Source organism: Taudactylus pleione, unplaced genomic scaffold, assembly GCF_031769625.1.
Source record: "Taudactylus pleione unplaced genomic scaffold, aTauple2 ptg000156l, whole genome shotgun sequence".
In the NCBI taxonomy this organism is placed as follows: Eukaryota; Metazoa; Chordata; class Amphibia; order Anura; family Myobatrachidae; genus Taudactylus; species Taudactylus pleione.
The window spans coordinates 9,593,561-9,608,218 of record NW_028284558.1 but is presented as its reverse complement, the minus strand read 5'-3'; the positions used below and the strand labels follow the sequence as shown (position 1 = coordinate 9,608,218).

At 45.2% G+C, this 14,658-nt stretch overlaps 1 protein-coding gene across 1 annotated transcript; it reads right to left on the bottom strand.

The window, feature by feature from the left end:
* Positions 1 to 13,185: 13,185 nt before the first annotated feature.
* Positions 13,186 to 14,418, bottom strand: LOC148521635 (uncharacterized). The gene has a single exon (XM_088474768.1). The coding sequence runs from the start codon at positions 14,416 to 14,418 to the stop codon at positions 13,186 to 13,188; it is 1,233 nt and encodes a 410-aa protein (XP_088330894.1).
* Positions 14,419 to 14,658: the final 240 nt, after the last annotated feature.

The window sequence follows — 14,658 nt, the reverse complement described above, 5'->3', positions numbered from 1 at the left end:
TACTATGAACACAAAATTTTGAGGACCTCTGCGCACTCCGGAAGCTGCAATAGAGGTAATCAATGGTGAATCATCAGCCACCAAATTCAGACAATAACCACAAATATAAATGATAACCTCTTAAGCTCACCCTTATCCCCGTATATGTAAATCAACCAAAATCAAAATAAAAATTAACTCCTAATGTTATCACAGTTATAATTGCAACAATTTTTTATTAGACCAAGAGTCGATGGTATATACTCATTGGAATGTGTGTAAGTCCATGAATCTTCTCGTCCAATATATTGGATGCCCATTGGCCAGTGTGTACCAGCGATATGTCTGTGAAGCGTCGGCTGTGCTGCACAGCCGATGCCCAATATATCATACAATTGCAGCGGCAGCTGCAAGGAGGGGGGCGTGCACGCCCCCGACTAGCGGGACACACCCCCTCCTACACACTGAACAGATCACTCGATCTATTTAGTGTGTACCCAGGTTAACTCTCACAGTGCTTTTATAAGATTTTGGTATCTTGCACCCCCCGCAACCCCTTCCTGCTTTTCCCTTCATTGAGAGTTTCTAAAACTATTGTTATTCTCACATTGCTATTATAAAAGATGGGGATTGTCTTGTATGCATACTGTAATTTCATTCTTACAGTAAATCATGATTTTTAAATCAACAATTATCTTGTAGATTTACATTGCCTGTCCTGATTATGTATAGAAGTCATGATGAGAGTTCAGATGGTAGTCAACCTCTTAAGATTAAATGGACAATTAAATATCAATTCCTGGATTTTCTGGAGAGGTTGAGTCACATCTGACTCACATTCATTTTGTTAAAATATATTTTGAGGCTGCATTTATTTTTTCAGACTGAAACCAACAATTATATACCATGGAAATCTAACCTATGGTTACGATATAGACACAAGTTATGTGCTATCACATTATATTAAATATTTCATCAGTATAAATTCTAGATGATAAAAAGCAATGTTATTTTTTATTCCTTCATAATAATAGAGCAGAAATAATACTGGTATACAATACAGGCACATACAGACATACTGGATTAGGATAATGATTTTGGTCATAGGTTAAAAGCGTCAGATTCTAAATCAGATGCAACACTTGCTTGAGGCCAAGGCTAAGATACATTACAAGTGTAATAAATGCTCACAACTTTCTGGAAATTTTCTAGAATTCCCGTATGGTCTTCACCTATAGCAGCCCCTTTTCCATAGAACAAAGTATTTTCACTTACACTCAGTTGCACCCAGGTCTTATGTGCTTGGTAGCGTAGATTTATATAGAATCTCATGCAAACAATGAAATAGTGGAGTTTGAATCTTTAGGTAGTAACAAACAGTACAGCAATACAGTAAAGAAAAGCCATGTACTGATCCACATTCAGGGAAAGTGGCTAACAGAATAGTAAGGTCACAAGCTGAGGTCAAGGCAGGTGCCAAAAATAAACAGTTATGAGCAAAGGTCAAGACAGGTGACAGACAAGAATAATCAAAACAAGCAGGATCACTAACAATCAGGATAACAGATGAACAACAGAGCAATCCAGACATGTCCCTCATATATGCTATAAAAGGCAATGATTGTGTGCTGCTGACAGACATTTAAACCCACCTGAGATCAAACGCAACAAATATGTCAGCCCAGCCCTCCCAGCAATAATGAATGGACATCTAGCACCTGTCCAGTCCTGGAAGTCAGTAAAGGTGTGAAGGTAACCATTAAGAATCTAATTGACAGGGGTTGTCATTGTTTCTACAGGATATCAGAATCTGGCCTAGTCCTCACAACAAGTCATATAATTTTAATAATTCCCCATTTGTATTGGGCACCAAAACTAGAGAGCAGTTCATTAGAGATTGAAAGAAGCAGATTCATGTTTCATACTCAACACATCCAATTTAAAATGTATTTTCCCTGACATATAGTATAGCAACACCATTAGTAACATCCGATATTATGGCGATAGCTGGTACAAGTGGTTAGCAGAAGCAGGGCCATGCCCTTCATATAAAGTGTTCTCTGCCACCAGCCCAAAATTCCACCTTAGTCATGGGTAGTAGAAATTCTAATATGAGATTAGGTGATACTATTGTATTTCATCCTGGCATTCTTGTTAGAAAGGCTGAGCCAAGACAAAGAGGAAATGAGTCTGAGACCATCAACTCTAATCAGCAGATAAACATGGAACTAATAGGCTCCATCATCACAAGACAAATTCCAACCAAACACCATTAGCTTGTGCATTTTCCCATTGACACAATGTAAGGTCCTCATTAACATGTCATCGCTGTCACGACCAGAGTTTCTCGGCATGGTGGTCGACGGGCATTACCTTTGAGGTCACTATGGCAGGGGGCGTGTGATGATGGCGCTGGTGTTTTTCGAAGGGACATTGGCTGTGCGTGGTTCTGTGCGGGCATGCTGTCATTTTGGGCTGGTGAGGTCTAGTGGTGCTTCCGTTCCGCTTCGGCATGGGCGCCGCCATCTTGCCTCCGGTCATGTGACCTAATCGCCCAATCCTGGTTTGTTACATGCTCTCTCTGGCCAGTCATGGTACAGCACTTGGTATTTAGGGAGGTTCAGAGCCTCACTTCATTGCCAGTGCAACGTGTTTCTCAGCTTAGCTGAGAGAGTTCCCTATGCTCACCACCTGTTTTCCTGTGATACGCTACCTGCCTGCCTGCTTGTCTGCTCCAACCCCGCTGGACTACCCTGCACCCTCCATTACCTTCCCCTTGCCTGAGAACCTGTGTCCACTTACATTTCCTCTGGACATTATTCACCTCAGCCTGCAATTCACCTCAGCCTGTAATTTTTTTCAGCCTCACCACACCTGCATACTGGGCTGTTCCTGCCTGTCACTATCTGGACATTCTTCCATTTGCTTCACTACAGATCCCAAGTGCACTTCAGTGCTATACCTGGACTTTTTCTTTTGCCATTTCCATGTCTACTAAATCACTCATTAAAAGTTCCACATTATCATTTAAATCTGCTCCTATCACCACCCCGGGTCCACAACAAAACCAGAACCTCACAATCACCTAATGGCCTACATAACAACTGACCAGAAATTGATTACTACAATCACCCATTAAATATCATGCAACAAATATACATTTACAGTATATATATACTAGTATTAAACACCCATGATTTGCCAGGTCGCTGTTGTGCCCAGTGTTGTTTTTTCTTCTTTCTAACCCCACTTACCCATCTCTTTCTCCCCTTTTATATCCCTTCTCCTGTCTTATTCCAGTTCTCTCTCTCTCTCTCAACCCCTCATGTCTCTCTCTCCCCACACTCTGGTGTCTCTCTTGCTCTCCTTACTGCCATGTCTCTCTTTCCCTATCTGCTTGCTCTATTTGTACTGTTTAGGTTGTGTACCACAGATTCCAGTGCCCTACTTTGTTACCTAAAGTAGTACCTTGTGTGTAGCCAGATGTGACTGCATAAGAACTTTTACCGGTTACTGCAATATGCCCAAGGGTCTTAAAGTCAACAGTATGAGCAGATGCAAAATCTCAGTGCTCCCTGCACCTTATGTGACTCTGGGCCTGATTCAGACCCGGACACTATTTGCGGACGGTCGTTCCAAAAAAGGGGCCGGCTATTTAAATTGAGCGCTAGCTCTTTGTGGTTTGTTGACACCTCTATGTCTGAGCGAGCGAACGAACGAAAAATGCGCTCGCTATTTTGTAAAGACGCCGCTTTGCCGTTCGCAACATACGTCATCTCCGGTATTTATTAGATTAATCGGGAACATCGAAAGGCATGTGCCCTACTTTGTTACCTAAAGTAGTACCTTGTGTGTAGCAGATGTGACTGCATAAGAACTTTTACCGGTTACTTCAATATGCCCAAGGCTCTTAAAGTCAACAGTATGAGCAGATGCAAACTCAGTGCTCCCTGCACCTTATGTGACTCTGGGCCTGATTCAGACCCGGACGCTATTTGTGGACGGTCGTTCCAAAAAAGGGGCCGGCTATTTAAATTGAGCGCTCGCTCTTTGCGGTTTGTTGACACCTCTATGTCTGAGCGAGCGAACGAAAAATGCGCTCGCTATTTTGTAAAGACGCCCCTTTGCCGTTCGCAACACACGTCATCTCCGGTATTTATTAGATTAATTGGGAACATCGAAAGGCATCTGAACTGCTCGCAGTGGTTGTGGCAGGATTTTCCTACCGCAATCACTGCGAGCAGTTCAGGCTAAAAGACAACCAAGTGACGTGGTCGATGACGCTCCTTTACTATTTATACACTCCCATTAAACGCCCTTTTTACCGTTAGGCACACCTGCGTTCGGATCTCCACTCCCCCATTTTCAAGCACCTTCCCCTGTTACCACCCACAAATGGTACATTCTGTCAATCAAATTAGCAGCCCCTCGCTGTTTTGCGAGCGCACGATTTCCGACCGCAATGACTGGTTTGCGCATGCGCATTACGACCCATATGCATGCGCAGTTGTGCGAACATCGCTCAGAGCGAACGAGCGGCCGCTTACGAGCGGCTCTGAATCAGGCCCTCTGTGCATCTTGCTGAGTACTTGTACCTGCTGACCTGCTGACCGTTGGTCTGTCCTCATACTGCACAGCAGCTGCCACACAATACAAGATAAAATACAGAGGTCATTGCCCTCTCAGCTTGCTAGCTTTAAAGCTGATTAAGAAAATGTTGTCCTTAGTGGAGGCAACCATTTTGGGATCTTCCCTTCTGGCTCCTGGGAGAGGTAGTTTGGGACCTTCTGTGGTGGTGGGGGTTGGGACCTGCTTTGGTGATGGGGATGGCCCTGTTCTCTTGGAGGAAATAGGCTGTTGTATCTGAGCATCAGTCATTTGCCATCTCGTGTATATAGTCATGGACAACTTTTCGTTGACTTTTTTCTGAACAAAAAGTTTGTTTTACCTACTAATGAACAGGTATGCTGAACAAGATGACCAAGTATTTACTAAAAATGTCATATACAAGGAAGCCTTTACTTTCTAAATCAAGATCGCTTTAGCAAATTTACCAGAGATGCAGTGTAACAAAGCCGGTGGGGCAACGCACGGAAGGGTGGCCAAGTAATCTTGCCCTTTATGGACACTTTATTTGTCTTCTGCAAATGCTTTTGTAATTATTTCTTCAGTTACAGATACTCATGCAGTTCATATTTTTCATGCATGGTAAATGACGGTTCCAAAATACTAGTAATCTATAAAGTTTAAGCAGAACGATAGGTAGCACAAGGCATGGCTCAGGTCACTCTGAACACACACACAGACAAAAGTTAGCGCTGGACTATATCCGCCTCAATGGACCAGGGGATAGGTAAGGAGTGTACTAAGGACCAGGGGATTAATTAATAGTATAAAGCAGCCGTCATAAAAATGGAGGAATCTGGACCCTCCCAACAATTGCCAAAAAAAAATCGAAAATACATACTGACAGGCGCTAAAAATATTAATATTTAATATTGATGTAAGAAGACCACAGTAATATAATTAAAATGAACACACAAAAAAAAAAGAAGAAATAAAAAGAGAGAAATTAAATTTACGCCGTGATCCTCATTTAACTCTCATATGCAGTGGCCTCACAACAATCCAAGGAGGAGAAGAGTCGGCTCCGGTGCAATCACCCGTCGGTGAGCAGCGTGCAGCGTTGTTGTTCGTCCTCCGTATATAGTGGTCACTGACTCACTTGGCCGGCTTGCGGTCTCATGTCCCGTCCTTCTCTCTACGCGTTTCTCCGCCTTAGGGATATCGCGGCTTCCTCAGGAGACAGAATACGGAGGACGAACAACAACGCTGCACGCTGCTCACCGACGGGTGATTGCACCGGAGCCGACTCTTCTCCTCCTTGGATTGTTGTTCAGGCCACTGCATGTGAGAGTTAAATGAGGATCACAGCGTGATACATGGTCACAACCGGATCGTGAGTGATAAACCCTCTAAAGCATGCATGCTTAAATGTGCACAATTTTCAATTTTTTACATCTAATTATCTGATACATTAAACAGAGCTATCTGTGGCTGTACAGTCTACACGTATCAGGAGTGGCTCTAAACATCAGAAACAGCCATACGCTCCAAGATGAACAATCAATAAGCCCAGCTTTAAGGGCCTAACCTATACTATATATTCTATTTCTTTTCAGGATATCACTTTACATTGACAGTCCTCCTTTTAAAATCCATATTGTGCCACACAGGCAGGAATACCTTTACTATGGTGTACTAATTAACACTCTCCTATAGTCTCAGATGTGTGAGAGTCATTGGTATATATTTATGTATACACGGACCACTTAAGAGCTATGTATCAACGTCATTACCTTTAATGCTATTTTTGATTGTGCATATGTAAGCCATTGTACATTGTCTTTATTGCTACATATTCTACAATTCATTTTGCAGGTCCGTTTTTTCTGCTTAGTGCAGATTTTATGTATCTATATTAAGAATTGTCCAAATAATTTTTTTTATATTCATTCACATTATTGTCTCAGCTGCATTTATCTATTTTCTCTATTAATTATTTACAATGGTTTTAGTATCTCTTGCTTTTATGTTATTTTAATTTTAATTTCTCCTTTTTTTTGTTTTTGTTTTTTTGTGTGTTCATTTTAATTATATTACTGTGGTCTTCTTACATCAATATTAAATATTAATATTTTTAGCGCCTGTCAGTCTGTATTTTCGATTTTCAGGTAACTCTGACCTTTGCCTTTTTTTTAACCTAGATTGCATACATTTTCCAAAATTTTGCATCTTAATTCAACAATAGTGTACTAAGGGCCTGATTCAGCAAGGTTCGCAACTGCGATTACGCATGCTATCAGCCGATTGTTGCGTTCTGCGCATGCATATCCATCACAGTGTCCATGCGCGAACCAGCTGCTGTGATTGGGACTGCGATGGCAGTGGCAATGCAGACCCATTGCGGAGTGATTGACGGGAAGTACCATTTGGGGGAGGTGACGGGGGTGGTCGGCGAAATGCAGGCGTGCCAGTGTGTTTGAAGAACGCCATTGCAGGGACGTGCATAAATTATCCACTGTGATGCCATATGCAGCTTGAGTACTCACACTGTGCGCTGAGGTTAGTAATTACTGAGTAAGGTCAGAGTTTGTGCAAGTGTGCGTGAGGCTGCGATTGTACTCGATGTTACCGATGGTTTCGCATTTTGCTAAGTATTACGGATGTGTGTAAGATAAGGTGGGTGACCTTATGAAGTGCTGCGACGGCATAGTGATCACGATGGATTCACATACTATCGCAGTGAGACTACGTGCGTAATCACAGCCGCGATTGCATTTGCGATCCGTACTGAATCAGGCCCTAAGTAATTACATCCCCACACATTTCAGTAATAACACTGCACCTCTCCACATTGCAGCACTACCCCCAGTGCCTCCACTCCAAACTGCAGCAATATCTCACATGCATTAACATCACAGCAATCAGCATTACCACCTCCCCCCACATTAGAGCAATAACATGTCAGCTCTCCACATTGTAGCAATATCCTCCTCACCTTATAAATCCTGCTAAACGCTCACACACAACAGCAATACTAACATCCCACCAGGGCTGTAAATAGAGTGGTGCAACATTTGCCACGTCACCGGGCACCACAAGACAGGGGGCACTGTTCGGGCCTTTTAATTTTCTGTTTATAATGATTCCCACTTGTAGCTTCCTCTTCTTTTTATTCCCAACATCTCCTGGCTGCCCTCATGTCTTCATTGGCCAACTGCCCCTCCATCTGGCCACCTCCCCGAGCACCTTCAGTCACATCTTCCTCTATTTTAACACACACATTTAAAAATACGGTCATATATGTATGTCCTGTGGGAAGAGGCATAGTGTAGCATGTACTTTCTCTGGGCGAAAGGGCTCATTTGAACTTTGCATCCAACAGGCCGAGGAAGGGGAGGATAAGGGGGACCCTGTCTGTTACATGTATACTGGGCCCCACAATTTCTAATGGCAGCCCTGAACACCGCCACTGATTCCTGACCCAGGTGTTACCGGCACACCTTGGGTACCTTTGTCGCTGAGTTCAGCTGCCGGCGCAGGGTACATACAGGGTACATGGATCTCCCTGCCGCTGATATTTGCTGCATATACTCTACAAGCAGCACTCTCTCCATACCTTCAGTCAGTGATATACTGCCAGCTCCAGGCTTGTGCACAGGTGTTCTGATGGACAAATCCTGCTGCAGGTGCAGCTTCACCAGCACTCTCCTACATCTAGAGCTTGTGAGTTATACTGCATAATTATTGTGTATCATCACCACAGCCATTGTATTTGGCAGTGATACTTGGATAACAGTGGTACAATGGAATGGGTACCCCTTCATCATCGTAAGGGACAAGGCAGATATGTCGTGCCCCCACCCCACTGTCACTCTACATCAATACAACCATCCCCACCTATACCCACAGCTCTACACTACAGCAACATCACCAGCTTTGCTTTATAGAGTATGCCAAAGACCCTTATGTTCTTTTATATGCCAGAGCTCCCTAAATGCTACAGTACCAAGCTCATCCCTCTCTTGCTCCTTTATTTGCCAGAAATGCTAATGCCCCTTTATATGACAGAGCCTCGTGTTTCTTTATGTCAGAGCCTCTCATGCTCCTTTCTGAAAGAGCCTCTTATGCCCCTTTATATGACAGACCCTCTTATGCCCCCCTTTATATGCCAGAACCCCTAATGCCACATTTTGTGCCAGAGCCTCTTATGTCCCTTTATATAACAGAGCTCCCTAATGCCACCAGAGCATGAGCAAGACAGTCACCCCCTCATGCTTGGTTTACATTGTGTTGCGAGGGGAGGGGACACCCAGGACAGCGAATACACTAAATTCTGTCTGTGACTGCACACTGGACCTCATTCAGCTTTAGCGAGCGGCCAGGTTGATGGTTGCAATGGTCAAGACCATCGCGACCATCGGGGCTTGCGACGAGACCCTTGTGGTAGGGTCTCGTCTACCACAAGCCCCAGTGAGCTTTCGGCTTTATTAGAGCCGGAAGCTCACCACTGACATCACGAGTGATGTCAGTGGGGCCACCCCCAAACGGCAGGCGTTCTGTCAGGAACACCTCCGTTTGTGTAGCCACCCCCAGTGGCAAACACAGGATTTCTAGAGGGGGGTTTCCAAATGCTTGAATAAGAGTGAGTGTGCCCAGTCCATGAAGAGGGCATAATTATTATTTATCCAGCTTTAATATGCGTCATACAAAGTGTATTGTGTGTGATAATTCCAGCATATACAGGACTAGAGATCACAGTAAGCCATTAAATGCTGCAGTAGGGCCATCCTGCCTGAGCTAAATGTTTTTAATTTAGATGTGAGCACCATTCCAGGGCATGGGAGCAAGTCTGGGAGAGCAGCAGAAGAACCTAGCACTGCCCTGGACATATATGTAAATATTGGGCTCTATAGCAGTGCATCCCAAACAATGCATGTTTTCCAAATCCTCTAATTGGTGCACAGGTCATTTATTACTGGCTGATACATGTTAAAAGATCCACAGGTAGTGCTATTTATTTCATTTATGATACTGAGAAGAACATTCAGCGCTAGTAGAATTCCATTATATTACTATTTCTATATTTCTATTGTGGTCATGGTGTGGGCTGGGGAGGGGGGTTTCCAGGCAGATGGAAACCCACCTTGCGTTTGCCTATGACCCCCCCCCCGCCCCGCCTACAAAACGGGGCAAGCTGTCAATCACCATCGACAACCGCCCCTTTTGTAGTGAGCCCCGGAGCGAGAGAATTTCTCTCTTGCTCCGGGTCTTGTGCACACGCAGTGCGGCCGCTGCGCGTGCGCAGAGCCCAACATCGACCCGCTTGCGAGCGGGTCTGAATGAGACCCACAGACTGCAGATGCTGCCAGAAGCTCAAGAAGCAGAGTATTTGGACCAAAGGCAGAGCCACAGAGGGTTTGCGAGACCAGAGATACTGTTGCCATGTCACTAAGTGAATTTTTCAAATATCTTCGAACAATGCCCATCCGGGATTGTATACACTAGTCCAGACTCCGGACAGATGTCCAGATTTGCAAACTGTATGAAGTAATCCAAGATGAGTGGTAACCCTAGCGGCTGCGCCCTACCAGGCTACAGGACTCCAGGCAACAGCCTGTCAGCCCGCCCCTAGGTCCGCCCCTGCTATAAGCAGACAATTGTCATAAACCTAGTAACGACTGATGTGTGCCCAGTGTGCGTGATCATTATACCATAACAATATAAACACTTCAAACTTATCTAAAAATAAATACACGGAGACAGTAATGGATTTTAAAATAAGTCAGCTATTTATTTAAGAAAATAATTAAACTATTTTAAATATTTTAAATATATTGTATGGTGGCTGGAAGGATGGCACTTACACAGAGCAGCCCAACAATGCAAACTCAACAACAAAAACACAGCATTGCGGGCGGAGTCCGCCCTGTGGATGTCAAACCCTGCACTCGGGAATTAAGCATAGACCTTCTACCAAACACAACACCATCCTTAGATGGCTGTACTGCCCCTGTAGAGGTGGTACAGTACTTCTCTTCACATAATAGAAGGTGAGCACACCCAATGCGCACACACTACACCCAGGCTGATGATAAACCATACTTCCCGCCAATGCAAGATTCTACCTCAGAGAATCGCAGCCCGCCATCATACACACTAAACAACCTGCTCTATGCTTGTGAACAAACTTCCCACAAACAAGACCAAACCAGCCTCCGTCAAATGCACCCCATCAGGCCTAAATAGATGCTTATCGCGGTACCGTATTAAAGGATGTGTAATTACAAAACCTCTATAAGAAAGCATCAATTTCTCCACAGCAGCATTGATCTTTTTACGAGCCTCGTCCAAAGCCTTAGGAGAACGAGCACCATGCCACTGTTGCCTTGGGGTAATGCAGGACCACATAACAGTACAGAAAGGCCAAGCGCCCATAATGAGGAGGAGGTCCGACACAATGTTAAGCCATAGATCAAGTGCTATCTTGGAACCAATATCGTTCCCACCAAATTGTCGTACTGCGGCTATCAATCTGGGCTTGAGAGACCTCCGATGCAGACCCCTAAAACCTACCCAGCGAATCCTCGCAGACACAGGCCATAACAGTTGGTCCTTGGCATAGGTGGACCTTTCTGCCCAAAATACAAATGAGTGGGCCCATAATCCAAACATCCCTAACATCAAATATCAGACCTATAACAGCTGGGGAAGGAATGTAAAAGAAAAATGAGTAATTGAAGATAGAGTAATTAACAGGAAAGAAACAGAGAGGAGTGTAACACAAACTGATTTAGCAGCCATGAGAAACTGAGTATAACTAGATTCTAACTAAGCAGCAATTAATGTTTAGTTTGAATAGACTAGTCAAAATAACAAACTAAAACTTAATAAAATTTTCATTAAGTTATATTTTATAACCAATTTAATTGTAGCTGCATATTGAAACATAGAACAAACAAATTTTAACACTTAAGTTTAAGTTTTGAATCTAAATTAACTTGGACAACAGCAGAGAACGATAAGGAAAAAGCAGGGAGGGTGTTGGGTGGAGAGAGGAAAAAACAAAACAACTCGGCAAGAGGTAAACCAAAAACCTGCTGAGGGACTGTATGTTTGGCCGAATTAGTCCGTCTAGACAGGTAAAATAAAATCCCTCAAGATCCCCACTTGTTACAAGCGACAAGTGGCAAGTATTACCCGAGTAGGATGGACAGGGGAGACATAACAAGACAAATGACAAACATATATAACAAGAAAAAACAGATGAACAAACACTTCACACATAAGCAGACAGAACATGCAGCAAAACGCAACTGTAGTTTCAGCCAGAGGCCACCGGCCTAACATAACGCTTTGTAGATTTCCAACGCCCCAAGGCCATGATCTACGGAACCGACAGGCCGGCCGCAGCGGCAGAAGTAGCAGCACCGATTCTAAAAGAACGGGTACCGAAATCCCCAGGGGAGAGGCCAATGTGAAGCAAACAGCGTCTAAAAATGAATTGAAACTGATATCTGGTAAGAGGCGAACCGTCAGCATGAAGCAACCATGCGCCGCCAACTACCGGCCGCAATGCCAGGTAAAGTTTTGCCAGATAGACTGGGCAAACCTGGTCATCTTTGCAAGCCGTTTGGGAGACCCAGCAGCCGCAACCCATTTCATCAGTTTTAGAACGCCGTATTTTGCACAACACCACCCCCTCCCCAATACTAACATCCGAATGGACATGGGCGAGACCACTAGTTTAGAAGGGGCAACTAGTTCTGAAATTCGAAAATCGCCATGAAATGCCATCAAAAATGCCAAACAAAAAAGCTTAGCCTCAAAATGAGAAACCACAACTGCAGGCACCGCCGCTAGAAGCTTAAGCAAAAGGGGAATATCAATCGGCTGTCTCCTATCAACTGGCCGAGGTGTGGCGCGAGCCCACCCATTAAGAGCCTTAATAACTGCAAAGGTCTTTGTAAGGTCGGGACACCCTTTCAGTTGTGAAAAGAAAGAAATGCCCGCCAGCATGCGCGAAGCTACCGCACGGGACCGACCAGAGACATAAAGACTCCAAACAAAAGAAAGCATTGAGCCATGCGTGCTCTCATCTCTGCGCTTGCGGTGATGGAGATAGCTTTCCTATTCGGACCAAGCCCTCTGATAGGCTCGCAACGTAGCCGGAGCAAGGGATTGCCCGGCTAGGTCCTCCATGCCGATTCGATGACCTGCCAAACTTAGGGGGGGCAAGGCTCACCAACTAAACAAGCCTCAGGAGCAAGCGACCTAAACCTGTCCCACTGAAAACGGGAGAGCGCGTCAGCAATATTATTATCCGAGCCCGGAATGTGAATCGCCTTGAACAAGATGTTACATTGTAAGCAACGCAGCACTAACTGCGCGAGCAAGCGTAAAGCCGGCAAAGAAGAGGTGCGCTGTCCATTAACAGCGTGCACAACTCCAAGGTTGTCGCATCGAAAAACAATACTCCTATCGCGCAACTCGGGGGCCCACAGCTCCAGCACAACCATAATGGGAAACAATTCCAGTAGTAGCAGGTCTTTAGTTAAACCCCTGGAAAACCATTCCGCAGGCCAGGGGGCAGCGCACCATGACCCTTGGAGGTAACACCCAAAGCCCAACGAGCCGGCGGCGTCAGTGAACAACTGTAACTGATAGCTGGGAACTGAAGGGGGCAGCCAAAAAGAGAACACCATTAAAGTTGGCTAAAAAAGAGAGCCAAATAGATAGATCCCTTTTTATTTCAGCAGATAGCCGAATAAAATGGTGTGTCCTGCGAACCCTCGCGGTGGCACGCTGGAGCTTCCTGGAAAATACTCTACCCATGGGGATCACCCTGCATGAGAAATTGAGCAAACCCAGGAGGGATTTCGCCTGTCGCAGTGTTACCTTACCCGCAGCCAGGCAGTCCTGAATGGCCTGTTTCAACTTGAGAATCTTCTCAGCTGGAAGCCTGCAGCAACAATCCGAGGTATCGATTTCTATACCCAAATAGGACAGTCGGGAGACGGGGCCCAAGGTTTTCTCGTGGGCAATCGAAACCCCAAAAAAGGAGAAAAGGGCCTGAACAGAATCTAACAAAACCCCGTAACGTGGGGAATCAGCAGGGCCGATGCACAGAAAGTCGTCCAGGTAATGGGCTATGACGTGCCCCCCGGTACCAGCCTCAACGCACCAATGCAGAAAGGTGCTGAACCTTTCAAAATAAGCACAGGACACGGAACACCCAATAGGCAAGCACTTGTCTATGTAGTATCCGTCATCCAGGCGAAAACCCATGTACCTGAACGAGTTAGGGTGCAAGGGCAACAAACGAAAAGCCGACTCAACATCTACCTTGCCCATCAAAGCGCCGGGTCCGTGAGCCCTGACTAGCTCCAGCGCTTCATCAAAAGACTGATAAGACACTGAGCAAAGTTCCTGTGGAATGGCATCATTAACTGAATGGCCAGATGGGCAAGACATATGCTGAATGAGCCTAAAAGAACCAGGCGTCTTCTTAGGGACCACGCCAACGGGGGACAATACCAAGTCCACTATTGATGGTTCGAGAAAGGGGCCGACGATGCGACCGAGCCGCACCTCCTTAAGGACTTTGTCCCTAACGATATGCGGCAACTCTATTGCGGATGGAAGGTTCCGAGGAGAACCCACAGGCACGGCTGACGCTATCGGCAAACTAAAACCAAACTTAAAACCGTCACTCAAAAACTGTGCCGCAGCTGTGTCAGGGTACCATGCTAGCCATTTAGCCATGGCCTCCAATTTAACAGGGGAGAAAGCTTTAACTAGCAGGCGCGGGGCTGGCAGACTTTCTGGAGGCCGGGGAAGCAACAGGTTTTGAGCAGCTGGAAGCTGGGTGGGCATCGCTGCATTTGCTACAGAGGTGGCGAAAACGACACCACTGGCCAAATGAACACTGAGACGAGTTGAAAGCGAAGCATTTACCCTTACTACCATTGGACGGGCCAGGTCGGCTAGCGCCTAATTTTCGCCGCTGATTAACCGCAGCAGGGAAAGATTTGGGGCTCTAAGTGACGTCGAACCAAACCTCAACATCCTTGCACCAAAAATCAATAATGGGGAGCCTGTCCTGCTTACGACGAA

Coding starts and splice junctions, on each gene's coding strand:
- LOC148521635 (XM_088474768.1), bottom strand. CDS start 14,418: ATGCCCACCCAGCTTCCAGCTGCTCAAAACCTGTTGCTTCCCCGGCCT.